Source organism: Pagrus pagrus (assembly GCF_965226575.1).
Source record: "Pagrus pagrus genome assembly, chromosome: 8".
Lineage (NCBI taxonomy): Eukaryota > Metazoa > Chordata > Actinopteri > Spariformes > Sparidae > Pagrus > Pagrus pagrus.
The window spans coordinates 24,949,739-24,975,901 of NC_140192.1; the positions used below are offsets into that span (position 1 = coordinate 24,949,739).

At 41.5% G+C, this 26,163-nt stretch overlaps 1 protein-coding gene and 1 long non-coding RNA gene across 3 annotated transcripts; one reads left to right on the plus strand and one right to left on the minus strand.

Moving 5' to 3' along the window:
• Positions 1-1,403: 1,403 nt before the first annotated feature.
• antxr1a (ANTXR cell adhesion molecule 1a) lies at positions 1,404-24,271 on the plus strand. 2 transcript variants are annotated; one of them, XM_084360189.1, is made up of 18 exons: positions 1,404-1,854; positions 5,082-5,153; positions 5,260-5,331; positions 5,909-5,990; positions 6,164-6,197; positions 6,886-6,965; positions 7,633-7,701; positions 8,149-8,229; positions 9,068-9,128; positions 10,137-10,235; positions 13,429-13,498; positions 13,612-13,690; positions 14,517-14,612; positions 16,097-16,138; positions 17,602-17,697; positions 18,021-18,188; positions 18,925-19,005; positions 22,036-24,271. In XM_084360189.1, exons 1-18 carry the CDS (start codon positions 1,673-1,675, stop codon positions 22,462-22,464), a joined length of 1,893 nt encoding a protein of 630 aa, XP_084216315.1. In that variant the 5' UTR covers positions 1,404-1,672; the 3' UTR covers positions 22,465-24,271. The 2 variants fall into 2 exon arrangements, with proteins under 2 accessions (XP_084216315.1, XP_084216316.1); XM_084360190.1 differs by having other exon boundaries at positions 13,612-13,681.
• Positions 9,028-18,269, minus strand: LOC311261497. The gene is made up of 3 exons (XR_014623152.1): positions 18,181-18,269; positions 9,457-9,539; positions 9,028-9,117 (listed from the first exon to the last, which is right to left on the minus strand). It is a non-coding gene; the product is annotated as an uncharacterized lncRNA (long non-coding RNA).
• Positions 24,272-26,163: the final 1,892 nt, after the last annotated feature.

Sequence of the window (26,163 nt, forward strand, 5' to 3'; positions counted from 1 at the left end):
ATTAAAATTATTTTTGGTGTTGTTGAAGTGGGGAGAGAGAAGGGCCTGCAGGCATGATCCCCGTCTGCTCTTCAGGAAACACACACACAACCAAACAGGAAGCACAATGTCTGGATATTGTTGAAGCTCCTGTTAGTAAGATAGTTGAGTTTTGAGTCTCATATCCACCTCTGACGCTTTGGGTCAAATAAAAATGGCAAACCTAACCCTTCAGCCTCCGTCCTCATCCTTGAAGAGCACCTGATTCTTTAACTTCTACAACACTTTTTTACCCATGACCCAGTGCAGCACTCGCCTTGTAATTTTTTCTACAGAAGCTTTGGGTCCATCCAACTTTCGGATGCTGGCCACCCAACCTACAATCCCAAAGCATTAGTATTACTTTTAATAACAGGAGCTTTAAAGAAAGTGAGACAAAAATCCTGGATCTGTCCCTTAAAAGTTAATAATATCATTGTTTTTTCAATATTTATGTTCTTTTAGCGGCCTTTCAAGGACACATCTTCATTAAATGGTAATAAGATAAAGGATAAGTTCACTCAAAAGCGAACATGTAGTCGTCATCTACTCACCCTCAAGCCGGTGGAAAGTCAGGTGAGGTTTCATAGTCCACAAAACGATTCTGGAGCTTCACAGCAAAATAGCGTTGCAGCATTCTTCTAAACAACTGAAGTAGATGGAGACTTGTTTCAAAATGTAAAAAAACTAGCAATCTAGTAAACGTATGATGCTTTTTGTTTACCTGTGAGGAAATTATTGGCTCCAGCTTCAGTGTAAACCGAATAAATGAATGAAAATAGATACTACTTTCCCTCAAGTATGGCTTTCACAACACTGCTTACACCATTGGCCAAGAGGGACTTCCCAGTGTTGTCATTGTAAGGGACTTATGAGATCATAGTGATGACATAAATCACATAATTTTAGCATTAAAGCAAGTCAGGAGATAAAGTTCATCTAGTTTCTTTGTTTCCAATATTTATTCCCCCATGCTGGTACAAAGAGATGATCAATACTTTGGAATCATCCCTCAATATTATCAAACACAACACCACAACAAGCTAACCCTACTGACCCTAAAAATTAAAATGAGAGATGAGGCCTAGGTAGTGCTGTATTGATTACAGTGGTAGATTGTTTCACATTAGTCAGGGTCATTGAGTTTATGGTGTTGTGGCAAAAAAAAAAGCAGCCACCAGCTTCTTAACACCACCAGGTGGCAGGAGAAGCCAGCAGATTCTGGTGTTTCCACTGTATTGTCTTCATCACTCTCTTCCTCTTCAGAGAGAGAAGAGAAAGAGAGAGAGAGAGAGAGACTTGAAAGTACAAGCAGAGTTTTGCAAAGAGTTAGGCTGTTGCATGGCCTTGTCATTAGCAAAAAGCAGCAAGAGTGGGAGGTTGTGGAGCCCTTCTCATCTTTGTGCATGCTGTGGACCCTGTGATGAAAGGGTCCCAACAACAGTGAGACCACAACACTCATCCTCTCTTTCTCTCTCTCTCTCTCTCGCTCACCTCCACTTCAACCTCACTGCTGCTCTCCTTTGGATTATTGCTTTTTCTCCATGCTGAAGACGCCTGTGGAGGATTGAAAGAAGGCTCTGCAAGGAGGATTAACTCTGCAACTATTTTGCTTTAAACTCTGTTGAAGTTGGTTTTTATTCCACATCCCTGTATGAGAGTTCCTTCAGCTGGAGTAATGCCTTCGTGCTGGAGTCGAAGCTCCTGGTTTCCTGTGGTGTTTGGTGCTGCGCTGGTTGTTTTCACTGCTGGTAATGCTGGACCGAACCAGGACAGGAGGCAGGCTGGGTCGTCCTCATGCTTTGGAGGCTTTGATCTTTACTTTGTTTTGGACAAGTGAGTTACCTGACACACATTGACTGACACTCTCTGGGTGTAGAAATGACAAATGTGGCAAAATCTATGAAAAACACAATGAAATAATATACTATTTATGAATGAGACGATTGTTATCTTGCATTGTGTGTTTCCTCAAGAACTGAGCTTGACTTGAATATCTCACCTGTCTCTACTGATGGCCTTAAAAAAGGTACCATGAGGTATTACTGTATGCTTTATCATAAAAGCATATCAGTGTATAAAGCAAATATGCAATATGTTGTGTTGTGCCTATTCATCATGATGTCATCCATATTTCTGTTATCATAACGCCCCCTGGTGTCATGACATGCATAAAAAATGGATAGACTGATAATGCCTTGCTCTGGTAAACCTCAATTTGCAGTTCAGCTCAGCACACTTCTCCAGCTGGTAATGATTAGTGGCGCGTTAGATGATGCACAGACTATAAGCTCTGCAGCTGACTGTTGTGTTTGGTGTTCATCCACGTTAACTTAACATTTAATCCAGAATTGCTCGCCAGCAAGTGCATAAATTATCATCTTCTTGGAGTTCTAACATACACGGTGTATCTCAAGTAGGAAACAGGATGTTTGGACTTCCTGCAAAGTCTTTTGGAAACATTGCTCTTGATTTAGAAAAAGTTTCCATGTTTATCTAACCTGGTTTTTGGTGGTCACTCTGTTTTTTTCTTCTTCAGCCATGCACGCAACATGGGCACCTGATCAAAGCTGACTAATTGAGCGCAAACAGTAACATTTTAATGAGACATGATATGGTTCCATTAATTTTTTATCATTTATGCAGTTATCTAGAGGATATACATGATGCATTTGTAAGTAAGACGTACACGTGGATGCTCTAAAAATTAAGCTAAACAAGTACTGAGCAACGTGTGTTCTCTAAAAGGGTCAGTGTCGTACGTAAGCAGTGTTTACCTGAGATTTACTGACCCGGTCTTGTAGGGAAAGCACTTAATACCGTAGATAAACATGCACACAGCTCATCTGGCATTGACAATTATCTTACCCAGGCTGTTGTCTTTGGACTGTGATCTCATGACATTCACATTTTGCAAACCTGCCCTAAAACTACTTGTTTTTATCCCACTTTTAACCACAAACCAAAATGTTTGCCAACTAGGTCAGCAGCATTTATCATTCAGCTCACTCAACATCATTTTTCTTATCTGGAAGGCGACGTTGGAGGATTGCAGTCGGCCACTGCCCTCTCTCTGCTCTCCCTCAAGAGATGGTGATGGATTTTCCAGTTGTCCTACAGTACATGTCAGTGCCAACTCAAGGCACACCGCTGTTTCTCTGAGGGGAAATTAGGCAAAGTAATTGTGAGCGTGAGCCATGTATTAACGACACAGATTTATTATTGGGCATCAGTTCACTGCCTTAGCTGTTTCTTTCACTGTCCTTTCTCCAGGTGGTGTCTCGGGTCACTCAGTTGATTTTTAGTTGTCCTCCACCTGCCCTCACTGTCCTCCTGCAGTATCTGTCTGAACCCCCTTCTCTATTCTCTGTGTCTGCACTGCCCTTTCCCCATTATGTCCAGATGTTCCAGTGTTTCAGCCTGTTGGCTGGGCTGTTTGTGCTGGGACCTGTGCCACGGTAACAATGGAAACATAGGTGTTTCAGTAATTATCCAGGGGGTGTGGGGTTATGAAAACAGTTTCAATGAAAGACATTTTGATAACCATCAAAAATGATTCATGCAAGCTCATGAAGTGGTTTTTATTAACTTGATACAACTGTATATTTATACCGTTTGATAACTGGATAATTAGATTAGATGACAGATAACTCCACTGAACAGCTTCTCTCCTCCTAAATCTGTAATCCCTTTATTTGTTTATTTCCTAACAACGTGGTGAATAGCACAATCTCAGTTTTAAATTCATTAGCAAAGAGGGAACAGAGTGCATGATGATTAAAATCCACTCTGACCTAGTTTTGATCACAAAGCTGGTTGCATGAAGGCTTAATGAAGGTACATTCATCTGACTCCAGTAACAGTGATATAATTGCAGGTGCATTATAAAGATGTTAACAGTAATCTGAGGAATACGACATAATTGCAACTTCTCAGAGTAAACCAGCTATGTTGCCCGAAGCATTGCACTCATGCAGAACTATTCTGCAGGCTCTCTCTATTCTCCTTTTTCCTTTCGAAGTCTATTCCGTTGATGGATCACTGATCTACTGGGATGAGGTCCAGAGGAGCAGGAGGTCAGGGACAAATATGCAAGATGACTAGTTGAGACATAAAACTACCACAAGGACATGCAGAATGACCACAAAGAGACCAATCCAATCACCAGAATACATGTTTCGATGTACGTTTCTGCGGATACATTGCAACTTTACATTTCTGTAGATTATTTTTTCAGTGGTGGTTAGGTTTGGGCACAAAACCAATTGGTTAGGATTTGAATAAATGTTTTGGCTTAAAATAGGCGTTTTTGGTGACATGTCATATGTGAACATTACATTAACGTAATGTGGTAATGTAGACATCATATGATACATAGAAATTGTCATATTGTGGAAATGTCAGTATGGTACATAGGACACGTATACATGTTAATACATCCAGAGTTTGCAGACACGTTAACTGCCAACATTTTATTCTGTGAATGGGTTGAAGAGACACAAAATAACACAAAACAACCACAATGAGACACAAAATGTCTACAAGGATACACAAAGCAAATACAAAAGACAAACAAAATGTCCACAAAGAGACACGTTGCAACCAAGAGGAGACACAAAAACAACCACAAAGAGACACAATCAAATACAAACAGACACAAAATGATGACAAAGAAACACAAAGCAACTACAAAGAAACACAAAGCAACTACAAACAGACACAAAGAAACTACAAAGAGACACTATACACCGAATAACGCTAAACAACCACAAGGTGACACAAATAATTACAAAGAAACAGAAAGACACAAAATGACTACAACGACAAACAACAAAGGGGAGATATTTGAAATAATTTTGTGTTTCTTGCTCCTATGTAAGAGTGTCGGGAAACTTCACGAATGTCTGAGCCCAGGGGCCCATTGTCTCAAGAGCTGCCCATGGTCTATTATCAATCAATCAACACAAAAACAGTAGTAGAGTAGAGAAGAGTTCATGTGGTTCAGATGCACAGCAGTGCCTGAAAAAGACATCCTCAGATAAGTTTGTCTTTTCTCTTCACAGATCTGGGAGTGTGCAGAATCACTGGAATGAAATCTACCACTTTGTTGAACATCTAGCTCATAAATTCATAAGGTAAAACAAACCATAAAGGTGTCATCAAGTGTCTGTGGGAAAACATGTAACAAGAAATGATTACTGATCTAACAGAGAGTATATTTCTCTTCTCTTTGCCCCAAAGTCCACAGTTGCGGATGTCTTTCATTGTGTTTTCCACCGAGGGAAGGATCCTAATGAGCCTGACAGAAGACAGGTGGGTGCAGATCCCCTTGAAACTGATTTTAATCCTTTTCTTTTCAGTCATCCAGCTGAGAGGAATGAATGTAATACCAGATTTGGACACAGGTCACACACAGTTATGATCCCTCTGAAATTTTATGACCAAGAAGAAGTTCCAGACAGATATTTTCCTTCACTGCGATCTGTCTATACTGTTGTCGATCTGGACAACTACTTCATCGTGTAGTTTTTGACACATTGTGGGCAGCCTGTGTGTTTAATCTTTCCTCAGCAGAGTTCTTCAGCCGCCACAAAATCTTTTCACTGTTTCCCTCATATCTCATTCTACAAAGGGCCCATTTCCTGTCTATCTGCGTGAGAGTTTCTTGAGCCGATACTCACCGAAACTGTGTCGGTCCGTTAATCTGCACCACATTGCTGATATTTTCTGCTGCCTTTATGGAAACTATTATTTTGTTACCACGCCTAGCGTTGTCTGGCTTCACTCAAAAGTATGTCCACAAATGAATCCGACAAAATAAATATGTTCAATTAGATTGGATTATCAACAGTGTGCCTTGATGTTACCTTGTTTCTGTCTGTCTGCTCAGGGAACGCATTCGCAAAGGTCTGGAGGAGCTCCAGGGGGTTCGTCCTGGGGGAGACACCTTCATGCATGAGGGCATCCTGAGGGTGAGCATCATGTCCAACTTCAAGCTGGTATCTGCCTTATGTCTGCTCTGGCTCCAGAACAAACAGCACATGGTCCAGAGAGCTATTGTGTTAGAGCAGAGGAGTTCCTCTATTCACTACATGCTACCAGACAGACTGTCCACTGGTTCAAACCAGCTTCTCTTTTTTTACAGGCCAGTGAGCAGATATACTATGGAAACACTGAAGGTGTGTATTACTTTTTCTTCATTGTTTCTAGTGTAGAGGAAGCCAAGTGTTTACCACAACGTTTCTTGAATGGGTATTTGCATTAAATCAGTGCATCCTTATCAAGGGGGCCACGAGATACTTCGGAGGGGTTTTGAGATTATTAGGGAGTTTAGGGAAAAGAGACATAACATTTCAACGAGCCCTGAAAGCATCGGCAAGTAATTATTTTACTTTTTGAGTGAGTGTGTGTGTGTGTGACATCATGATGTGGTCAAACCTTTTGCAGCAGAAAGTAACACAGAAGCAGTTTTGAGTATTTTGTCTGTCTGTGGACAGATTGTTGTCAGCACGATAGTGTCACAATCGAGCAAGATGTAGTCACGAAAATTCACAGGTGTGCAGTTGAGATCAAAATGAAGGCTGAATACAAAGACAGGTGTCGTCCAAGCACTGCGGCCAGAACTATTGAGGTAGGAAGAAGGAAAGGGGCCATTTTACGTCCCTGGCAAACTTCCCCTGCCCCTTGTTTTAAGTTGCAAATCACTGTAACCAAGTTCCTATCATCCCCCCCGTGTGACAGCTCAGAAAAGCATTTAGATTACTACAAAATGGCAGTATCTTAATACTGCAGAAGGTTATTTGCAGTTCAGAATAAGATAAGAGTGTGAAATAACAGCAGGGGTGACCAAGTTCTTTCTGTCTGCAGGTTATCGCACTGCCAGTGTAATCATAGCTCTGACAGATGGAGAGCTGCACGAGGATCTGTTCTACTACGCTGAGAGAGAGGTGAGAGAAATAAAGAGAGGTTAAATGGGTCACACAAATTAAAACCAGATGAAACATGTGACTGCGCAGGAGATGAATCAGATCAAACGCCACCATCCTATACATTACCACTTTGATCCTCTTCGTCTGGTCTGGAAAAAATGGGGTCAGAGCGTCTGTCAGATTTATACATCCAAGCCCAGTCGTTCTCCTCACATCTGTACTGGGATCTGAAGATTTATTTGCTCCTGAGAGCATTTAGGAACTACAGGTGAAGGCGTTCAAAAGCCTGATGCTTTAATCAGCTTTGAGTGGCCAAAGACACATGTTGACGGCAGGGGCTGAAGTGGGGCTGAGCCTCCCAGTAGCTGGATATGTTTCTCTTGACAGCTGCGGGCTGCCTTATGCTCTAATTTAGTGTCAACACCAAATCCACAGGCATTATTACTTGTAAAAGAAGTATTTGGCTTGTGCGTTCTGTTTGGCACTCAGGCATCTGTGTGACATTTCTGTTGTTATGTGACGTCTGAATAATATTATTCACTCGGAACATGGTGTTGCCCAACTTCTTGTAAAAGCCAGACAAACACAAGGACTTTTGGATGTTGTTATGAAATGCAGAGGTGTAATTGATCCCAGGTGCTGAGCTTCTTCCTGTTTTCACTGTGAATCTGTGCATACCTGACAGGCCAACCGCTCCCGCAGCCTGGGTGCCTCAGTTTACTGTGTGGGGGTGAAGGACTTCAATGAGACACAGGTTTGTTTTTTAACTTTTAGTCTGCACCTTAATGTCTCGTGACGTCTAACGTCTTCAGGGAGTGAAATTGATTGCAAGCTTGTAAATTCAAAGCTTTGTAAATCAGACCCTTATTTTGAAAACATTGAAACTAGTGTTTTTAAGCAGTTATGAAGTGCTTTACATCACTTCTTAAAGGGACAGTTCACCAACTTTCTTCACAGAAAACTGAAGTAAGTTCCAACAAGGACATGAGATATTCTCAAATGTCTCTAAAAAATGTAAACATCATCCATGTGTCTGTTTGCCTAATAACCAAAGTGTGAGTCAAAGACACTTAAGGAAATTTGGTAATATTGTTAATTGTGTTCATATGAGTTTCTCCTGTAGTCAGTCATGCTGTGAGCTTAACTATTTATGCCTTGGATGAATAAGTGTGGAATTGTTATAACTTGTTTTCTTCTGTAGCTGGCAAAGATCGCTGACAGTAAGGACCACGTCTTCCCTGTAAACGATGGGTTTGAGGCCTTGCAAGGAGTCATCGACTCGGTAAGCACTTCAGTACTGCCCAAAAACATGTTCCAACAGCACTAACGTCAAATATATCACCAAAAGTACCACCTAGGACTGAGCCCGTCTTAGAGAGTCCACAGGAAATCATCTTGCTTTAATGGAGTTGTAATCTCTCCAATTGCTTCTTCCTTAATCCGTCAACACACGGATCAAATAGCACACAGGAAACGAGACAAAATAGGTTTAAAGCACGATGAGTTATTCCATCCATGGAGTCAGGCCAGCGACAGAGTTCCAGGAAAACCTGCTGCGACTGTGACTTTCCTGCTTTTGATCATCGCAGCTGACGCCTGGCCAAACATGATCAAAGTGTGTGCTGTATCTCTTTAGACCCACCTCAGTGCTGTTGACTTAAATTTTTGTATTTTCAACCTAGCGAGAAATGAAAAACAGTTTATCGTCAAGGGTTTGTTGTCGCTGGTATACGAGGTTCGTTGAGCAGAGTTAAAGGTTGCGCAGCTGACTGTCATCTGGAACAGATTAAGAGCAAACTGAAAGCTGTTGCTTCTCATTCATGTGAGCGGGGCAGTGGGTCATGAATCATGAGTATTTTCGTCTTCAGGGTAACAGTTGGTATGTTCCTGGAGAGCAGCAAGTACAGGTACATCTGCAGAGCACAAATGAGAATAAAGAGATTACCTGAAATAATTTTATTGTTCCAAATAACAGCACCAGAATTGAAATGGAAGCTGTTGACAGAGACTATTTTTCCCCTTGTTGGTGCATTTAAGACTCCTCCAACATCTGAGATTCGCTGGCTGCTGAAAATGTGGCACTGATGAGGTCTCTAATGCCTCTCTGCTCACCTCCTCAGATCCTGAAGAAGTCCTGTATCGAGATCCTGGCAGCAGAGCCCTCTAGTATCTGTGCAGGAGGTGAGACAAGGAAGATTTACCTGTAGTTCATCCTCATCAAACCACATATCAGTCAGTAATGCATTTAAGTTGACCCTCAATGATTCAACCATATTCCTGCTGTATGTATTAAACAAATGATAATTTAAAAAATAATTTCTTTAAATATTTTTTTTATTTTTTCTCTGACCTTATTCAAAACACATATTAAAGAAGTGGCAATCCCTCCCTTTATGACAAACTGGGATAACATATTTGCAACCTAATCATAATTAAAAAACATTGTCAGTGTACATTTCTGCAAACCACTGATATATTGAAATGTCATATCCGTCAGTGTCACGCTTACAAATGCTGAATCTCAGGCTCGAACCGCAGTCACTGACTCGGCAGCCTTCTCGCCTGTAACTCCACCTCCCAATTCAGTTTGGACTTTGGGAACAACAAATCACAAAATATACAGAGAACAAAGATTGTGATTTTGTGAACAAACTCATAAAACTTCAATAATAGAAAATACAACAGACTTAGTTGAAAGGATAATGTTGCAGCTCAGATCTCAGATAAAGAAGGAAATTAAAACCACTGTATATAACCATGTTTTACAGCTGCAGCTAAAGTACTGCATCATTTTCTGGAGCGTACTTCTGAAAAATGCCGAGAGTTCAAAGTTGTTTACAAGCAATTCTCATAAAATTAGGAAAAGTCATGCAGAATTTGATAAAACAATACTAGTAATAAAAGCTGACAAAGAGATCCAAAATGTATGACAAATGACAATAATTAGTATTTGGAAGACAATTAAATTTTTGCATGTGTTGAGCATTATACCCACATATACTCTCTGACAACAAAATCTCTCCCTCTCTCACTGACGGCAATTCAAGCTAGTAACACTGTGACAGGGCAATAGTGGCTGTTAACATAACATGATGAGACGTTTGGGTGTAACTTAGAACCACAAGTCAGACTTAAATTAATTTAACATTTTTAAAAAGTGACATATGTGTTTCTCTTCTCCTCACTTAGAGTCCTTCCAAGTGGTGGTCAGAGGAAACGGGTTCCTCCACGCCCGCAACGTCGATAAAGTCCTGTGCAGCTTCCGCATCAACGACACCCTTACTAAGAGTGAGCGAAACATCACTGAGTATCCGATTCACTACATGCACTGTTTCATCACACATGAGTGTTTTATCGAGATACCCGTTGACTCAGAGCATCAAAGCTGATTTCTCTATTTGTTTACAGCTGGTATAAACAGAGGAGTGCTCGGGCTGTTGTAAAATCCATCTAAATTACACCTAGCTGAGCTTCCCGAAAGTCAAACACCAAGTCAGCCGCACAGCTGGAATCCTCTGTGATCAAACACGCAGCCATGCTGGTGTTACTGGTATCATGGCTTTTGTTCTAAGTAACACATTGTGTAACTTTACAACCTGGGGACGGAGCCAGAAACAAGCGATAAAGGATAGCGAGTACCACACACGAGGCAGAAGCCTTAAGGATACAACCAGTTTCCCCACAGTCTTTACTGGTGGCTTACTGTAATAGATCCTTAAACCACTTCCTACCAGGCACGCCACAGTAACTGCAGGAGGTGCTGGTCTAATTACAAAGCAAGATAATCGCCAGCACTGAGGCACAAACAAAAGGCTCCTCTGAGGAGAAGTTGGGTTTCTTTTATGACATGATGGCATGTCAGAGCTCCTCTTAGAGCATCTCTATTAGTCGACTGGAGTTCATTATCCTCCATACACTCTGAGGGATAAATATATTACTGGAAAATGTCCTGCTGTCAACTCTCTTTGAGGTTTCTTTCCTACAAGTGGTCTGTTTTGGAGTTATTTTGCATTATGGTTAACCATCTTTTCTGCTCTCTCTTGTATATGATGTATATAGTATGCATGATAGCACACATGCAGTACTTATTAACTATCCCAAGGAGAAAAGACTGTTTTCTTCACTTTAATGGAGGTTGCGTTGGTGATGCCAACAGCATTCAGCATGGACATCTTGCTCTTTAAATCAAATTCTTGCAACAAAGCAACAAAAGATATTAATCAAACATTAATTTCTCAAAATCATAATTGCGTGATCCTATTTCCTGCAGACAAGCAGCGGACATGGAAACAATTTGAGCAAAATTATATCCTTATGCGAATCCCATTATGCTTGTATACTCCTCCTCCAAATACATCCACTTCTCTAGATTGTGTACACACAATCCTCTGGAACTTGTTTACTTCACATCAAGGGTAAACTTTGAATGAAAATAATTAGGGCATGGTTTAGCTCTCCTGGAGAGGAATATATGATGGGCTATAAGCAAAACCATTTCTCTTCTCTCTAATGCCCTCACTGACGCCCCTGCTCCAGCCCTCTGCATACTTCACAGATATGGTGAAATGGTTAAGAGGAAAAGCAGCAACATGTACCTGCATGTGTTGAGCAGATGAATTGATGTTTGACTTTGTGTGTCCAGGAAAAAGTAGCAGCAAAAACAGTCATGTGGGATGGGATTTGGCAAGTCCTGTTCTGAGCTATTGTTTTGGTGACAGATGTTGAAACTATGATGCCATGGATGATACTGAACTGTGTGAATAATGAGGGACAAGACGTGACAGAAATACTTTCTTGATGAGAATAAGATTATAAAATAGATGCAGATTAATTCCTTTGTTCCCACGGCCCTATATTCCCCAGATTTATATAGCACATAATGTGAACCCAATGTTCACAGGGTGTTAACAGAATATTGAACTTGGGAAAATATGAGTCTGGGAACTTCGGACCTTGGGAACTTAGGAACCTGGGAACTTAGGATCTTGGGAATATCGGACAATGGGAACATCGGAATCTGGGAACTTAGGACCCTGCTGACATAGAACCCTGGGAACTTCGGACCTTGGGAACTTAGGAACCTCGGGACATAGAACCCTGAGAAGATAGAGCCCTGGAACCTGAGGACCCTGTGAACATAGGACCTTGGGAATTTAGGACCATAGGAACATTGGATCCTGGTACCATAGGACCTTGGGAACACAGGAACTGGGATCATGGGACCTAAGGACCCTGGGATCGTACTTTCTTGGGCCCATAGGATATTTAGAACTTAGTAACTTGGGAACATAGGGCCCTGGAAACATTGGACCCTGGTAACAGGATACACAGAACATAGGACCCTGGGAATTTAGGACCTTTGGAGCTTAATAACCTGGGACTATACAACCCTGGGAACTTGGCCCCAAAAACACATTTGATAAATTCAAATACTTTATGTAAATTGTCTTTGTAGATTGTCTTTGCAGTCTGTCCCAGGCAATAAGCTTTCAAAGACTGTATGTCTGCCATCATCTTCAGCAATAACTCCAACTAATTTACTGGTTAAAGCTGAACTCTGGGCACTTGTCTGCACCGCATAGTTAAACGTGACCTCTCCACGCTTGGGGAATAAACAGTCCAATAAAACCTCATGACATTTACTTGGGATGTTAGCCAAGCACCTTAATCCTCAAGGGTTTTAAACAGTGGAAATCTGCAGAATCAGGTCCCATCAGCTCTTTACTGAGCTTTGCTTTAATTTGATGTTTAAAAGGCTCTCAGTCCTTTTCGTCATGCTTTGACGGTGTGAGGCCATTCTGAGTGCAAGGTGTGTGCAGAGATGAACTCTGAGCGAGACCATATCTGGGCCAGTTTGTATTGGCGCTGAGCTGTTTTTGGCAGCATTGCTCCCCCCTCCGCTCCGTCTTGTATGGTGTTTCGAGAGAGGAGCAGCCGCGACCCATGCGAGTCTGTTGATTTGCTCAGTTCTGGGGTATGCTCTCCTCCTGCCAGGATAAACAGACAGGCTTGGGCGACGATGCTTGTTGGAGCCACTTTCCTAAAAGCCAGCTGGACAAGACGAGGACCTAGATTTGTCTGAAAAACAAAAGCTGGGATGAAATAGTTGGTGTCTCTGAGGGGGATACAGATGTCTTCAGACAGTAGACAACAAAAGCACTTGTTTTGAAGAGACGCTTCTCGGTTTGTTAATCAAGTTACAGTGAAAGATGTGACATCATTTAACTTCTCTGACTTTGCATTTCCCCTTTCTTATTGTATTGGAAGGAAGTTATGTTGTGTTATTCAGCCAACAAAACTCTGAAACTCTTAATTTAATCAGGCTTAACAATGACATAACCTGACAGGTGATTCAGGTCATAAAACCTCCTGGTTCAGGAGCTTTATATGTCAGTGTACTACCGACTGTTACCACAAGACAGGACAGGAATGTTTGGCTGATTCACTGTTTTTCATGACCTCTTTCCTTCGTCTTCTCTAGTGGTAAAGCCTTTGATTGTGGAAGATACATATCTTCTCTGTCCTGCACCAGTACTTCAAGATGAGGGGATGTAAGTCCTGTAATTTATTTCAATAAATGTGAGGTCTTATATGACACCAACTATTCGTTTTTTCTAAGGAACCGCATGAATGACAGCTAAGAAAATGTTCTTTTACTTTCCAGGGCCGCAAACCTTTATGTCAGTATGAACGAAGGTCTCAGTTTCATCTCCAGTTCAGTCACCATTACCACAGTGAGCTGTGTGAGTACTGTATAAATTGCTGTTATAATGTTATGCACAGATCTTTCAGTTTATGTCTACCTGCCTCTGTGAAACTGCATTTCATATCAAATGTATATGTATTTGTGTACCCAAAACTCAGACTTCAGTAAAGATAAGGATATCATATTTAAATAGCGTTCTGGTAAAATGCTAAAGTCATCCATACAAACAGTGCTTGAGTAAAAGTAAAGGGGCAGGGTATCTAGTTAGAGATAAAATAAATTGATTTATTCATTATATTAGATGAAAAATATGCTATTTTGGCTCAGATGCAGCTTGTAATCCACAAAGTAACGAGTAACTTAAGTTATCACATACATGTAATGGAGTAAAAAGTACAACATTTGCCTCCAGCAGAACATGGAAATGCTAAGTGCCTCAAAACTAGATCAAAGTACAAAGTACAATGCTTGAGTAAATGTACTTAGTTACATCCCATCACTTAAACTTGTGTATGAATGGGTTAACAATAAAAGTAGTCTGAGTCTATAATGTAGCAGCGTGTAGCTTCAGAACTGTATTGTTTGCGGTAAATGTGCTTTCCAACTGTAAAGGCTAGCACTAACAAAAGATAACAAACGAATAAAACAAATCCAAACAGCACAACACAAACTTAAGAAGATGTCTAAATGATGGATGCAAACTAATTAAAGTATTTAAGCATCAGCAGAATCACAATCTTTGATTCCATGGAAGAAAGAAACCAAAAGAGCCTCTTTCCTGTACAAAGCATGACGCCCAGTGAAGTGGTTTACATCTTTATAGTGCGCTGCACATTCAGACAGTGTGTCTGTCTCTGTCACAGTCTGATGGGACCATCCTGGCCATAGCTCTGCTCATCCTGATGCTGCTCCTGGTCTTGGCTTTCCTCTGGTGGTTCTGGCCTCTCTGCTGCACTGTGGTGAGTTTTCTAAAACACTAATGCAATAATAACATGCAGACATCCCGCTTAAACAGATAGCCTCTGGTCCACTCTTTGAACACATTTGGAATGCAGTGATATTGCTCGTGGACAATAAGACAGAGCGAGATGTCTTTCCCAGGTCCGTCTCGTCTGGCTGACACACCCACCTTATTAACCTCAGCAACATTCCCATGGTGAGAAGGTTAGGGTCTATGAGTCAATAAGGGTGTACGGCCCTCTTGGATCCCTGCAGCTGAAGGTAGTCGCCAACCACAAGAGGTCAAGGCCACCGGCTGAATGTGTGTTGAAGTAATTATGCTGCTGTTGAAATAGTTTGTGTTTCCAGAGGTCACAGCAGGTGACCCCTGAGTCACACGTCTCAATAAGTATATTCACTGGAAGACCTAAAGACTTAGCAAACTCTTCCATCAGTACTGGGGCTGTGGCGTGGAAACAAAAACTCAAGTTTTGAAGCACAATAACTCACCAAAAATGTTAGAGTCTTTTAATGACAGTCATCTGCTCTGAATGCAGTAAATGAGGAAAAACACAAATGTGCCAATATTTAGACAATGGTAAAACTGCCAGTATCACAACAATTCAACAAACTCTTGTTACCAGCCACTCTTTTTCAAAATCTACATCCGTCCTTCAAAATGAAGACTGTCGTGTCCCTTCAAAATCCACTCCAATGTTTCCAGCCCTGGAAACAGGAAAGTCGAGAATGGCCAGAGGGAGATGTCAGCTTTTACAACATGGCTGTCCCTCCCTTCACTTTTTCAGTTCTTGTTCATTAAGTTTCAAATTCAGCTCTGTGCAGCGAGAGTGTTTAGGAAAGCGATGCTAGGTTACCATGGGGAATCGTTTTGTGTTCCAGGGTTTTGGAGAAGCACGGAGGAAAATGACAAATAAGAATCAGAATCACTTAATTTGCCAAGTGCATTTAATGTGGATGAAACTGCCTTTATTACGCTGGCGAAGAAACACACAGACGGCTCATACGGTGATATACGTTCGGGAAAAGACATGCGGCATAAGACATAGACTAAACTGTGTGCCCTGTCTTCAGCAGCTGTGCAACATGCTCCGAAAATGAAACTAGATGGATAAAAAGTCATAAGTAAACAAAAAACTATAATGCAATAAACATTTATGGATAACATTGTTCCATTAAGAATGTAAGAGCAAATAATAACGTATTTATGAGCCTGTTACTCTTCCCTTCTCCTAATCAACAACCTCAAGCTAGAAAATCTGGAGAGCAGATTTCTAGGTCAGTGCATTGCTCTTGTAAAGTAGAGGAGAGGAAAAAACAATTCCTCAGCCATGTGTTGTTGTGTAACCGTCTTGTTCCACACTGAGAAAACATTGCTGCGACATGCAGATTATACAAAAAATATGTTTTGATTCGCGTGTTTGAGACTTTTGTTGTCACCTTCCCCTCTTCTCCTCTCATGCAATCTTTTTTTTCCCTTTCGCAGATCATCCATGAACCCCCGCCGCCGGCTGTGGAGGACAGTTCGGTAAGAGCTGCAGCGTCTCCATTAGAGCCGTTTCCTATGTTCTTAAAATCCCCACACTCATTATTTAAGATTCAGACAGCTGCCAGTGTTTAGGTTGTGTAACTATTTGGTTTATTTGGGCATTTTAAACCTCAATGACCATGCTGTTTCATTCACTTGCTCGCTGGCAGAAAACTCTGATTTTGCTCGTTTAGTGATTCAACAACTGCGATGTGGGTTAACGCCCTCTTAGAATAACAATGAAATCCTGACTTATAGTGTTTTTTTTCCCTCTCTTGCTTAAAAGAGGACAGTTGTGTTTTCAATTCATCTTTTTTCAAATCAGTTCCTCTGGAGCTCTTTTGGATCATCGCTGAATATGATGTGAAATTAAACTGACTAATAGCATCATTTCTCAAGACTTTGATCAACAAATTCATGGTATTAAAATGTGTTTTGACTGCCCAGGATCACAGTGCAATAACATCAAGCTAACATGCGACTGCGTGACGCATCAGTCTGCATTTATTTGCACCCATTAAACTGAAAATTAGGTTTAACTGGTGATTATATTCTTTCCAAAAACAGCCTCCAAAGACAACCATGGCCTCAAAGACAACTTTCAGCCCTCACTGAGGCTTCCTCTCTCTGGCATCATGGTAGATTATGAGTCAGACAGGGTGTATTAAAGAGCTGAAACATCCCATGTTTGGCCAGTGGGCTTTGTAATTTCCTCTAATTTGACAAACATTGCAGAGGGGACAAATATAAGGGTCGGTTTTGGGGTCAGTAGGGCAGACAGAGAGGTATTCATCAGAGGAATTCACACCAGGTAGCTCCTCTGGGTTCATTTTGTATGACTACACATATGTAAATATTAATTTATTGTACCTTTATTGTAACCTTTTAGTCCGTCAAATGGCTCATAACCCATTACAATCTGCCTCTGAACTATTGATTGACACCTCATTTGACCAGTTAGGAGCTTCCATTGCCTGCAACAGCCAACAAGTGATTTCAAAGAGAGGAGACCTACTCCTTGTTCCAGCCCTCTCTCCTTAGCCACTTACACGCCTCTGAATTATTGTTGCATCATGTAGCCAATGAAATTTAAAATCTGTGAATATATAATTGAAATGGGTTTTCAAAGGAAATGATGCAAGTTTATGCAATTTTCTCTGCTTTTATAAGTCGTTTTTCCACCTAAGCCATTGATTTTTTTTTTTGCTCACAAACAAGCATTTTTTCCCCAGGTGCGTGGACAGAGGCACTTACAGAGCTTCTGACTGTTCAGGAATAATTCCTTCACACTGTAATCTTTTAAAAGAGTCCAAAACCAGGCCTGTACTCCAAATGGTTCAACAACAGCTTTGAGCTTACTTTAGGCGAGACTGGGATGGGCTTTTTAGGATCATTTCACATAAATGAAATAAAGAGTGGTAAATATATCACAATAAAACCAACTTCCTGTAACTCCCCCACAGGATGATGAAGACTTTGAAGCCCCCAAAAAGAAATGGCCGACTGTAGATGCCTCCTACTATGGAGGAAGAGGAGTTGGAGGAATCAAAAGGATGGAGGTGAGATCAAGTAAATCTCTAAACGATCTGTTGTGTGGTTTAAAAAGGATGAGGGGTTTAAAAGCAACCTGCTAAGATATTACAGGTTTACACATTGGGGTTGCTGAAAAGGCATCTCTAATTAGGAACCTTTGATCGAGTTGAGACCACTTCCAGGAAGTTGAAATAATTCAAGAGCTAAAGTTAAATTGAGCCAACTTGAATTGCATCTACACTGCATTGGAGCATCTAATCCTAAACTTAAAAAAGTCTGATAGATTCACAATTAAACACTCCTGACCAACGACCAGTGTCTTAATCCGTCATGACTCTCCACTGTTTAGGTCCGCTGGGGTGAGAAAGGTTCCACCGAAGAAGGAGCAAAGCTGGAAAAGGCCAAAAATGCCAAAGTAAAGATGCCTGAGCAGGAGTATGTGCTGCCCCCCATGCGGGTTCTCAACAATGGCATGCACAAACCTTCAGGGCCACGCAAGTGGTACTCACCCATCAAGGTACTGCCAGGAGGAAACTGTCTGGGGGATGTGTTTGGTCTGCAGATGCTCTTTCAAGTCTCGGCGTGACATCAACTAAAAAAACAAACATAGGTTTAACATGCAAAATATGATGGTGGAGGATTTGTGAGATATTTGTTCAACACGTGTGTGAATATAGCTCAGCAGCCTACATTTAATTAATGAAAGCATTAATAGCTCTGCTGTGTACTGCATGAAGTACAACATCTGTGACAAATTACTGTATGCATATCTGGCTGAGGATATGTCAGTAATATCATTATTAAAATGTCGTAGCGAAAATACGTGTTAAGGCAATGACGCTTAGGTGACTACTGGCACACAGTCGCTTCCTCCAGGGCCAGCATGGGGTTAAAGGAGTCATTCCGAAGCCTTCCCAGTCAGCGGGGGATTGCTAATAGAAACCAGACTCCTGTTGGACTGACCTCCAGGGAGTAGGGCTGCACAGCCAGCAGTTTTGTGAAGAAAAACAGCTGCAATTTCTGCCCTTATTCTCAAAGTATTTGCTGTTTGAAAACTATGAAGTTCACAATTAACTGAAACCAGTTCAGCATGTAATGTGAAATGGCCATATTTATTGGATAGTACTGGTCATTTCATTGCAGCTCGATACCAGAAACCTGATCAAATGTATGTCAGTAGGAAAGAGCAGTTGTTGTTTTTTTTGAGAATGTAAAATCATTGTAATTCTCTCAAATTTCTTCTGTTTCCGTAGAGCAAACTGGATGCATTGTGGGTACTCTTAAGAAAAGGCTACGACCGCGTGTCAGTAATGAGACCTCATCCTGGTGACAAGGTAAGAAAAGCCACACAGATAGGCTTAAACTTGCCACACCAATCAGCGTGTTTTTTACCGACTGACGTAAGGCCTTGGCTGTGCATTGGCAGTTGGCACAGGAAGAGATTCTTTTGTATCTGAGAATGTTGAGAAAATAAACCAGCTGTGAGCAATGAAGTGTGCACAGACAGACTCATGGGAAAACTTGTGGTGAGTGGGGATTACGACTGCAGTGTCTGACCGCAGTACGCTGCGATGTAAAGGCGTCTGTGGAAGTCATTATAAAAAGGCAAATGTAATTCGTCAGAAGCCAGCTGTAGTGGGGGGATAACAGTGTGATGACCTCTACTGTTGGCAGCCGACGTGTAGTCTGAGACTGTGGGATCTGCATGTGTTGAAAAAATGAGTGTGGGGGAAGTCTGTATATATTAATCCCTCACTGCATGAGTTTATGTAATGCTTCATCTTTCCATGAGTAGGAAATGTTGATCGGAGCGCTGCCTCAGAGATAGAAAAGATCTCCAGAAACTTTAGGATTTATTCATCTGTCTTTAGCATAGTTTTGAGACAACTTAACTGTGTTTTTAGGCTAGTGTAATATACCAGCTTCAGTTGTGAATGAACAAAAAAATCCAGACAGGCTTGTGCATATAGTTTGGGGAATAGCTGCTCCTATTATGTTAACAAAGCTATATAGGGTGGCACACAGCTGTATTAACATTTACTGGGGTGGCTGTGACAGACATCCAGCGAAAATCCCAGCGAAAAGCCGAATCTCGAAAAAAGTATCCCAGCATCTGGCACGTACCCCTCCCACTTCAACGACAGCATGTACCCGAGCCGGAGAAGACCCCACAGGTCCAATCAAAACCTAACAATCAATTCCACAAATGCAGCACAACCGGCAGCACCCCAAGGAGATTCCTGCAAGTTCATAAGAACACAAGGCCCTACCCGTCCCGAAGCAGCTCCCACAAAGACAATGTATCTCATGTTTACCTCATCAACTTCACTGACTTTTGTAAATACTGATACCAGCAACAGCAACACGACTTAACGAGGAAAAAAGTTGTTACATTACAAAAATAATGGGCTGGGTCTGACTTAGACTTTGGAATCTTTTCAGATTGATCTAATGTTTATCTGTCAAAGGCCAGTTTATCTTGCCTGCAGATTTGTGCAATGCAACCAGATAACCTACTGAGGAAATGCACTGAGGGCTCTTCTCATTTCTCTATTTGATGCCTCCTCCCCTCCTCCGTCCTCCTGCCTGTGACCCGCAAAATCGGTCTCAGCGCATCCTCGTATCGAAGGATGTGTCAACTCCTAAAATGTTCTCCGAGCGAGGACAGAGGAGGCTTTACAGAGGAGGTACGAGCGAGGATGCACAAATGTGTCCTTAGCAGAAGTTTTGTTGAGTGCCTGTTGCCTCTCTGCTGGAATCTTATGTGGGAGGGACAAGGAGGTGAGGAAAGGAGTCTAGCAGGCACAAACTGGGGAAAGAGAAGAGTGGACACAGAAGGAATATGCTCAGTTTAGCTCATCCTAATCAACCATGACGATAAAATGATCTTTAGTTCACTTTACTGCACTCACAGTCAAACAGTGTCAGAGGGTCACATTCGTTCTCCAGTACAGTAAGCAGAGCACAACACACCACTCTGTAATTAGAAGTGAGTCCTCCACACTTTAAGGCTCTTCATTAGTGGACTGGGAAAAAGCCTCAGCTCTAGTATCCTCTATGATGTGCAGTAAACAGGCTTGTTCTGGTTGCAATTAAGAGTCTCTTGTCAAAGCCTTGCTTTTATAACTTCCCCTAAATGAATGCAGCGGTGGGAGGAACGAGGCCAGTTGAAACCCAAGTCAGGTTCCTGTAACGTGTCATATATTTCTGAGCCTCTAAGGACTGTTATGATTGGAGTAATTAGTAAAGGAATCAAACACTTGAGGATGACAACTCAACATCTGACACCTTCTAATACTTCACTATGCTTTCTTTAGTACTCACTGATTTTATGCAGGAATAAAAGGAATAGAAATATAGGTTCAGTTGATCTTTCCATCCTTGCTGTTTGTTCGACATGCAACATTTTGCCTCGTTTTGTCTCAGAGGTCATCTCGGCCCGCTGGTAAATGAGAGGCACAGAGCAGTGCTGTCATCGGTTATCAGCACACTGCAACTCCCTGATCCTCGCAGTGTAGCTGCTCCCGGGGTGTAGCTTGTTTCTGGAATACGATACGAATACTCCCCCTGCATGACCTCACTTTGGTTTGGACCAGGAGTGAGTGGTGGTGGCAGGTCATTTTATCCAGCTGAGAACAGCATACAAATAACTATCCATAACTGAAGCCGTGACTGAGAATTACAGCATACGTAGCTAGAGATTTGTTGGCATTAAAACACGATCATGTAGGTGTGTTTGGACAACAGGCGAGGGAGAGTCTCAGTATCATCTGCTGTAGTCATCAGTCAGTGCGATTTGTCAGAGAAAGCAGAGAGAGAAAGGGACATTTTTATACCGGAGACTAATTCAGCTGTCAAAGCTGGGAAGTTGTGTGTTTCGTCAAAGAAATTAGTTATAGAAAAGCAAAACCTGGAGGAAAAGCAAAACCAAGGATGATATTTTTCCAAGCTCCAAATTATGGAACTAATATTTCAGACCCCAGAGGCATAATGAGAAACAAACACAGCAGTTAAAATAAATATAATATCCATTACGTAGCCTACAGTTTCTAGATAGCCGATAATATACATTTCGCAAAATCTGGCCAGTATTTAGCACGCATCGTCAAAATCTATTATCAAAGGAATTCAACTCGCACAAAAGACCATTTTGAGAACCATTTGAAAAACACCAATTTTGAAGATTTTTGAGTGAACAAGGGGGCGTTCATATTCATTTTTCCAGTAGAGGACTCATTTTTCAGATTCTTTTGAACCCACCAATAAAAGCACTATCACTGTGTTTGGCTACCAGGCTGTGTCAAACTTTAATTCCCTTTAAAGTGCCCTGCTCCTCTAACATCTGGTTTGTTTTCTAATTTCAGGGCAAATGCATGAACTTCACCCGCACAAAGTCTCCACCTCTTCACTACCCTTACTACAACCACCAGCCACCATCTCCCATCTACGACCCTCCACCTGCACCCCAGGGCACCCTCCCACCGACCCCCGGCAGCCCTCCATCATCTCCATCTCCATCTCCATCTTTCTCCTTCTCCAACCTTCCACCGCTGCCTCCAACGCCTCCTCCCTCCTCCACCACTCCCTCCCCTCCCATCACGCCTCCGCCTTACACGCCACCTCCCAACCGTGCTCTCCCTCCAACCAACCTGCACATACCTGCCCCGCCAGCGCTCCCACCCACCCCTCCTCCCTCTGCCTCTCCCACTGGCCCCCTGCCTCCTCCTCCACAGGGACCTCCTCCAGGACGAGCCCCTCCACCTGCCCGCCCACCGCCTCGCCCTGGCCTGTAGAGCTCTGGCAGCAGACAGGAGTTTAGCAGGATTTAAAAAGGCAACTCGGCAGTCAGCACATGACCATTGATTGTACCTACAAGCAGGGACGTGTGAGCGCCTCGTGCCACGCTCGGTGAGCTCTGGCCTTTCTGCCTTGTGAAGTGGAGCTGCGAGGACTTGATTCCTGCTATTTGTCTACAGTGACTTTTGTACACATTTAGCCCAACAGTGCAATTGCTCTGATGCTTGAATTACACAGACATTCCCTACAAATGAGGTCATTCAGGCCGGCTCGAAAACATTTGCCTCCGTGGTCCTCAGAGCTGCTTCAGGCCCTGATGTCCCCGCCATGATCACACAAGATTGGATGAACTCTGAGGAACAGCTTGTCTTAAAGCCTCTGTAACATTCCTATCTTTCCTGATAAGAGACGAATATTGCAAATGTTCCACACACAGCAGATTAGGAAGAATCTGAAATCCCTTGTTTTTGTTTTTGTACTCTTGAATGTTGTGCAATTGCATGCAATAGCGTTTGAGTCAGCATTTTTGTACTTTTTATAACGTTTCTACCTTTTTTTATACGACATAAACACATTTTTATTTGTACTGTGGTTGTCAAGTAGACCACATTTTCAGTTTTAATTATTGAGGAAAGAAAAAATCATTGTACAATAATCACATGTACACTAAGCGTATTGACACAGCAATGCAACATGCTTTCACAATGGAACTTTTGACTTCCATGTAAACCAGCCTAATGTGAGTCATAGCTCGCCCAGTCTGGTAACACTTTACAATGACCATCATTACACACGGTAAATTTATAGTTCATTAAGAGATATTTACTGTTAAACAATTAATATTTTATAATCCATTTATTAAGCAATAATAATAATTTTTAAAAACTCAGTTAAAACTTTACAATAAACAGCCAAAAAAAAATCTTTTCCTAAAGCCAGTGGCAGACCGAATAGCACAGTGAAAACGAGGTTTATAGGGAACCAATCTAAAAGTGGATGGTGTCATTTTTCTCCAGCCATTACACTGTGCAATAAGGATTTACCTCAGAATGATAAGTTAAAGCAAAAAAACAAGTTGTCTTTTGCCTGTTAAATAAATGGTTTCTACAGCATTAACAGTGAAATAACTATCTATTAAAGTTTGATTTACTATAAATTTATCATTTGATGGTAATTATAAGATGTTACCCAGATTTTTGTGTATTTTGAAATGGGATTTAGACACTAAACTGGCCCTTTTTACAATATCTGACCTGACCAGCATGAGTACAAACTGACAGTTATACAGTTACAAATGCTCTGACTATCAACATGTGGACAAAACTACGTCAGAGTCAGGGAAAAGCTTTGCACATCGTCTTGCTCATCCACCCATGGCCTCTAGCAATATGTGTAAATAATAATATGTGCATTTTGATATAACCATGTGTGTTCATTTGTGTGTGTGCGTGTGTGTGTGAGAGAGAGTGTGTGTCATAGAGAAACAGAGAGACTAGTCTACTACATGTATTCATGACAGCCAGTCCTACAGTAAACTGACCTGAGTCAGTGCGCCAGTTTTATCAACAAAATCATCATTTCTTTCTCTTCTTTCAGTTCCTCAAAACATGAGACGTAATGAACGCTTTGTTTCATGGGTCATATAATGCTCAGTGTAGATGAAATAAGAAAGGCTGACATGAAGAATGATGAATTTCATGGCATAACTGAAAAGGCTTTATGTAACTTTCCACCAATACAATATGTAGACATCTGTGTTTGTTTGTTTTTTTAAAAATGAAAGTGTATTAAATTGGATTCTTAGTCTTTCTGTATTATTTTTTTAGAAAACAGCCACTGAGCCCTACTTCACTTAGGTCTTACATGAAAAGCTTGTAAAGACTTTAGTGGGTTTTTCTCTCATATTTCCTGAAGAAACTTTTATCACACATCGCTCCTCCTTTCTTACAGAATGTTCCCTCAATGTTGTCTCATTAGGGCCCCCCTCCTGAATACCCAGTCTCATCTGATTGGTCAGGTCACACATGCCTGACCCAGCACCTCTAACAACAACAGAGCAGCTGCGCCAAATCAATTCTTACCTGCAAAACGAGCTGCTAGGCATAAATTATGCAGATGTGTGTCACACATGACGTTCTGTGATGCAACAAAGTCATGAAATTAAAAGGCGGGGCTACGGATGAGGCGTTTCAGGAGCAGTGCATTCTGTGGGAGAGTGGAGCTCCTGTTGGTGCGGACTTTGACCTATTTTACTTTTAAGATATTTTACATGCACAGGAACATACTGTAAATAACACACTGAAGGACAGGGGGAAAAAATGAAAACGTATAATCTCCTTTAAAGATAAGTGAGAGAACTTATATTGCCACTAGAATGATTGAAATGGTTTTACAGTGTTTGCAAAAAGCACAGTGAGCACCACACTCACTCCCTGTGATGGGAAAAAAAGAGAAAAAACAGTATGTGGAGCATGGCTAACTAATTCCATATGTTGCATTATGTCACATGCACGAATGGAGTGAGCTGTCTCGGAAAATATTAGACACCATCGAATCCTCAGGCTGCAGGAAAGGTCTGCTGGTGCCAATCGCTCATGACATAATCTGGAGACAGTCGACATAGTGGGAATAACAAACTGTGACTTTGATTGAGATTTTTTTTTTTTTGTCATTTGAAGTTGATAATATGCGAGCACATTTTATATCGGGGCTGTTTATGGTGAATTTTCCCTGTCAGACAAACTCAATGCAAGATGTCCTCAGTCTGCTGCCAGCTTTTGTTTCCAGTCTGTCTAAACTGTGACAGCACAGATGTCAAACATGTACACATATATAAACACTGCAGCACAGATTTTAACTATTATACACACCTCTTCCATATGATAAAAATTGAAGAGGCTCTAGTGTAATGCTGGTGCTGCCACTTTATGTTCCTTTTTTTGGGAGGAATTCGGGTGGAGCTCTTCATCAGTATGAACTCTAGACCTCAATGAGTGACATTTTATCAAAACGATTTTTTCTCCAGACGTTCTCAGCACTTTAAGTGAGGCCAGATTTGTGTGACAGCAACATCGACGGTGTGTGTGTACGCCCACATAGAGTTTGCGAGGTAGATTGGAGATATCAGCCCATTGAGATCATTCGGTTCAAACGGAGAAACATGTATTTATCGAGGTCTGTAACTTATTCATCAACTGCTGATAATCAGGGAAACTTTTTCAATATTCAAACAAGCCTTAGAGGAACAGTTCACCCAAAAATAAAAATACAGTCATCATCTACTCATGCCCATGCTGATGGAAAGTCAGGTGAAGTTTTGTTGCCCACAAATTATTTCTGGAGCTTCATAGCATTCTCCCAAATAACTGAAGTAGATGGGGATTTTTTTCAACTGAAAAAACATAAAATGGCTTTATCCAACTCACAATCCGATTCTCTGGAAGCCCTGAGATCCCAAATTGATTGTAAAGACATTATTTACGCCCTTTTTAAAGCTGAAATCTTCACTGTAGCTGCTAAGCTAAAAGCGTTAGCGTGCACCCCATCTGAAGTGGGTGCACAAGCTTAACAATGCAGCAAGGCGGACAAGCTGTACGGAGGCATTTTTTTCTTTTTCAGTTGTTTTTCTTTATTTACTTGGGTTGTTTAGGATAATCCTGCAACCCTGTTTTACTGTGAAGCTCCAGAAATGTTTA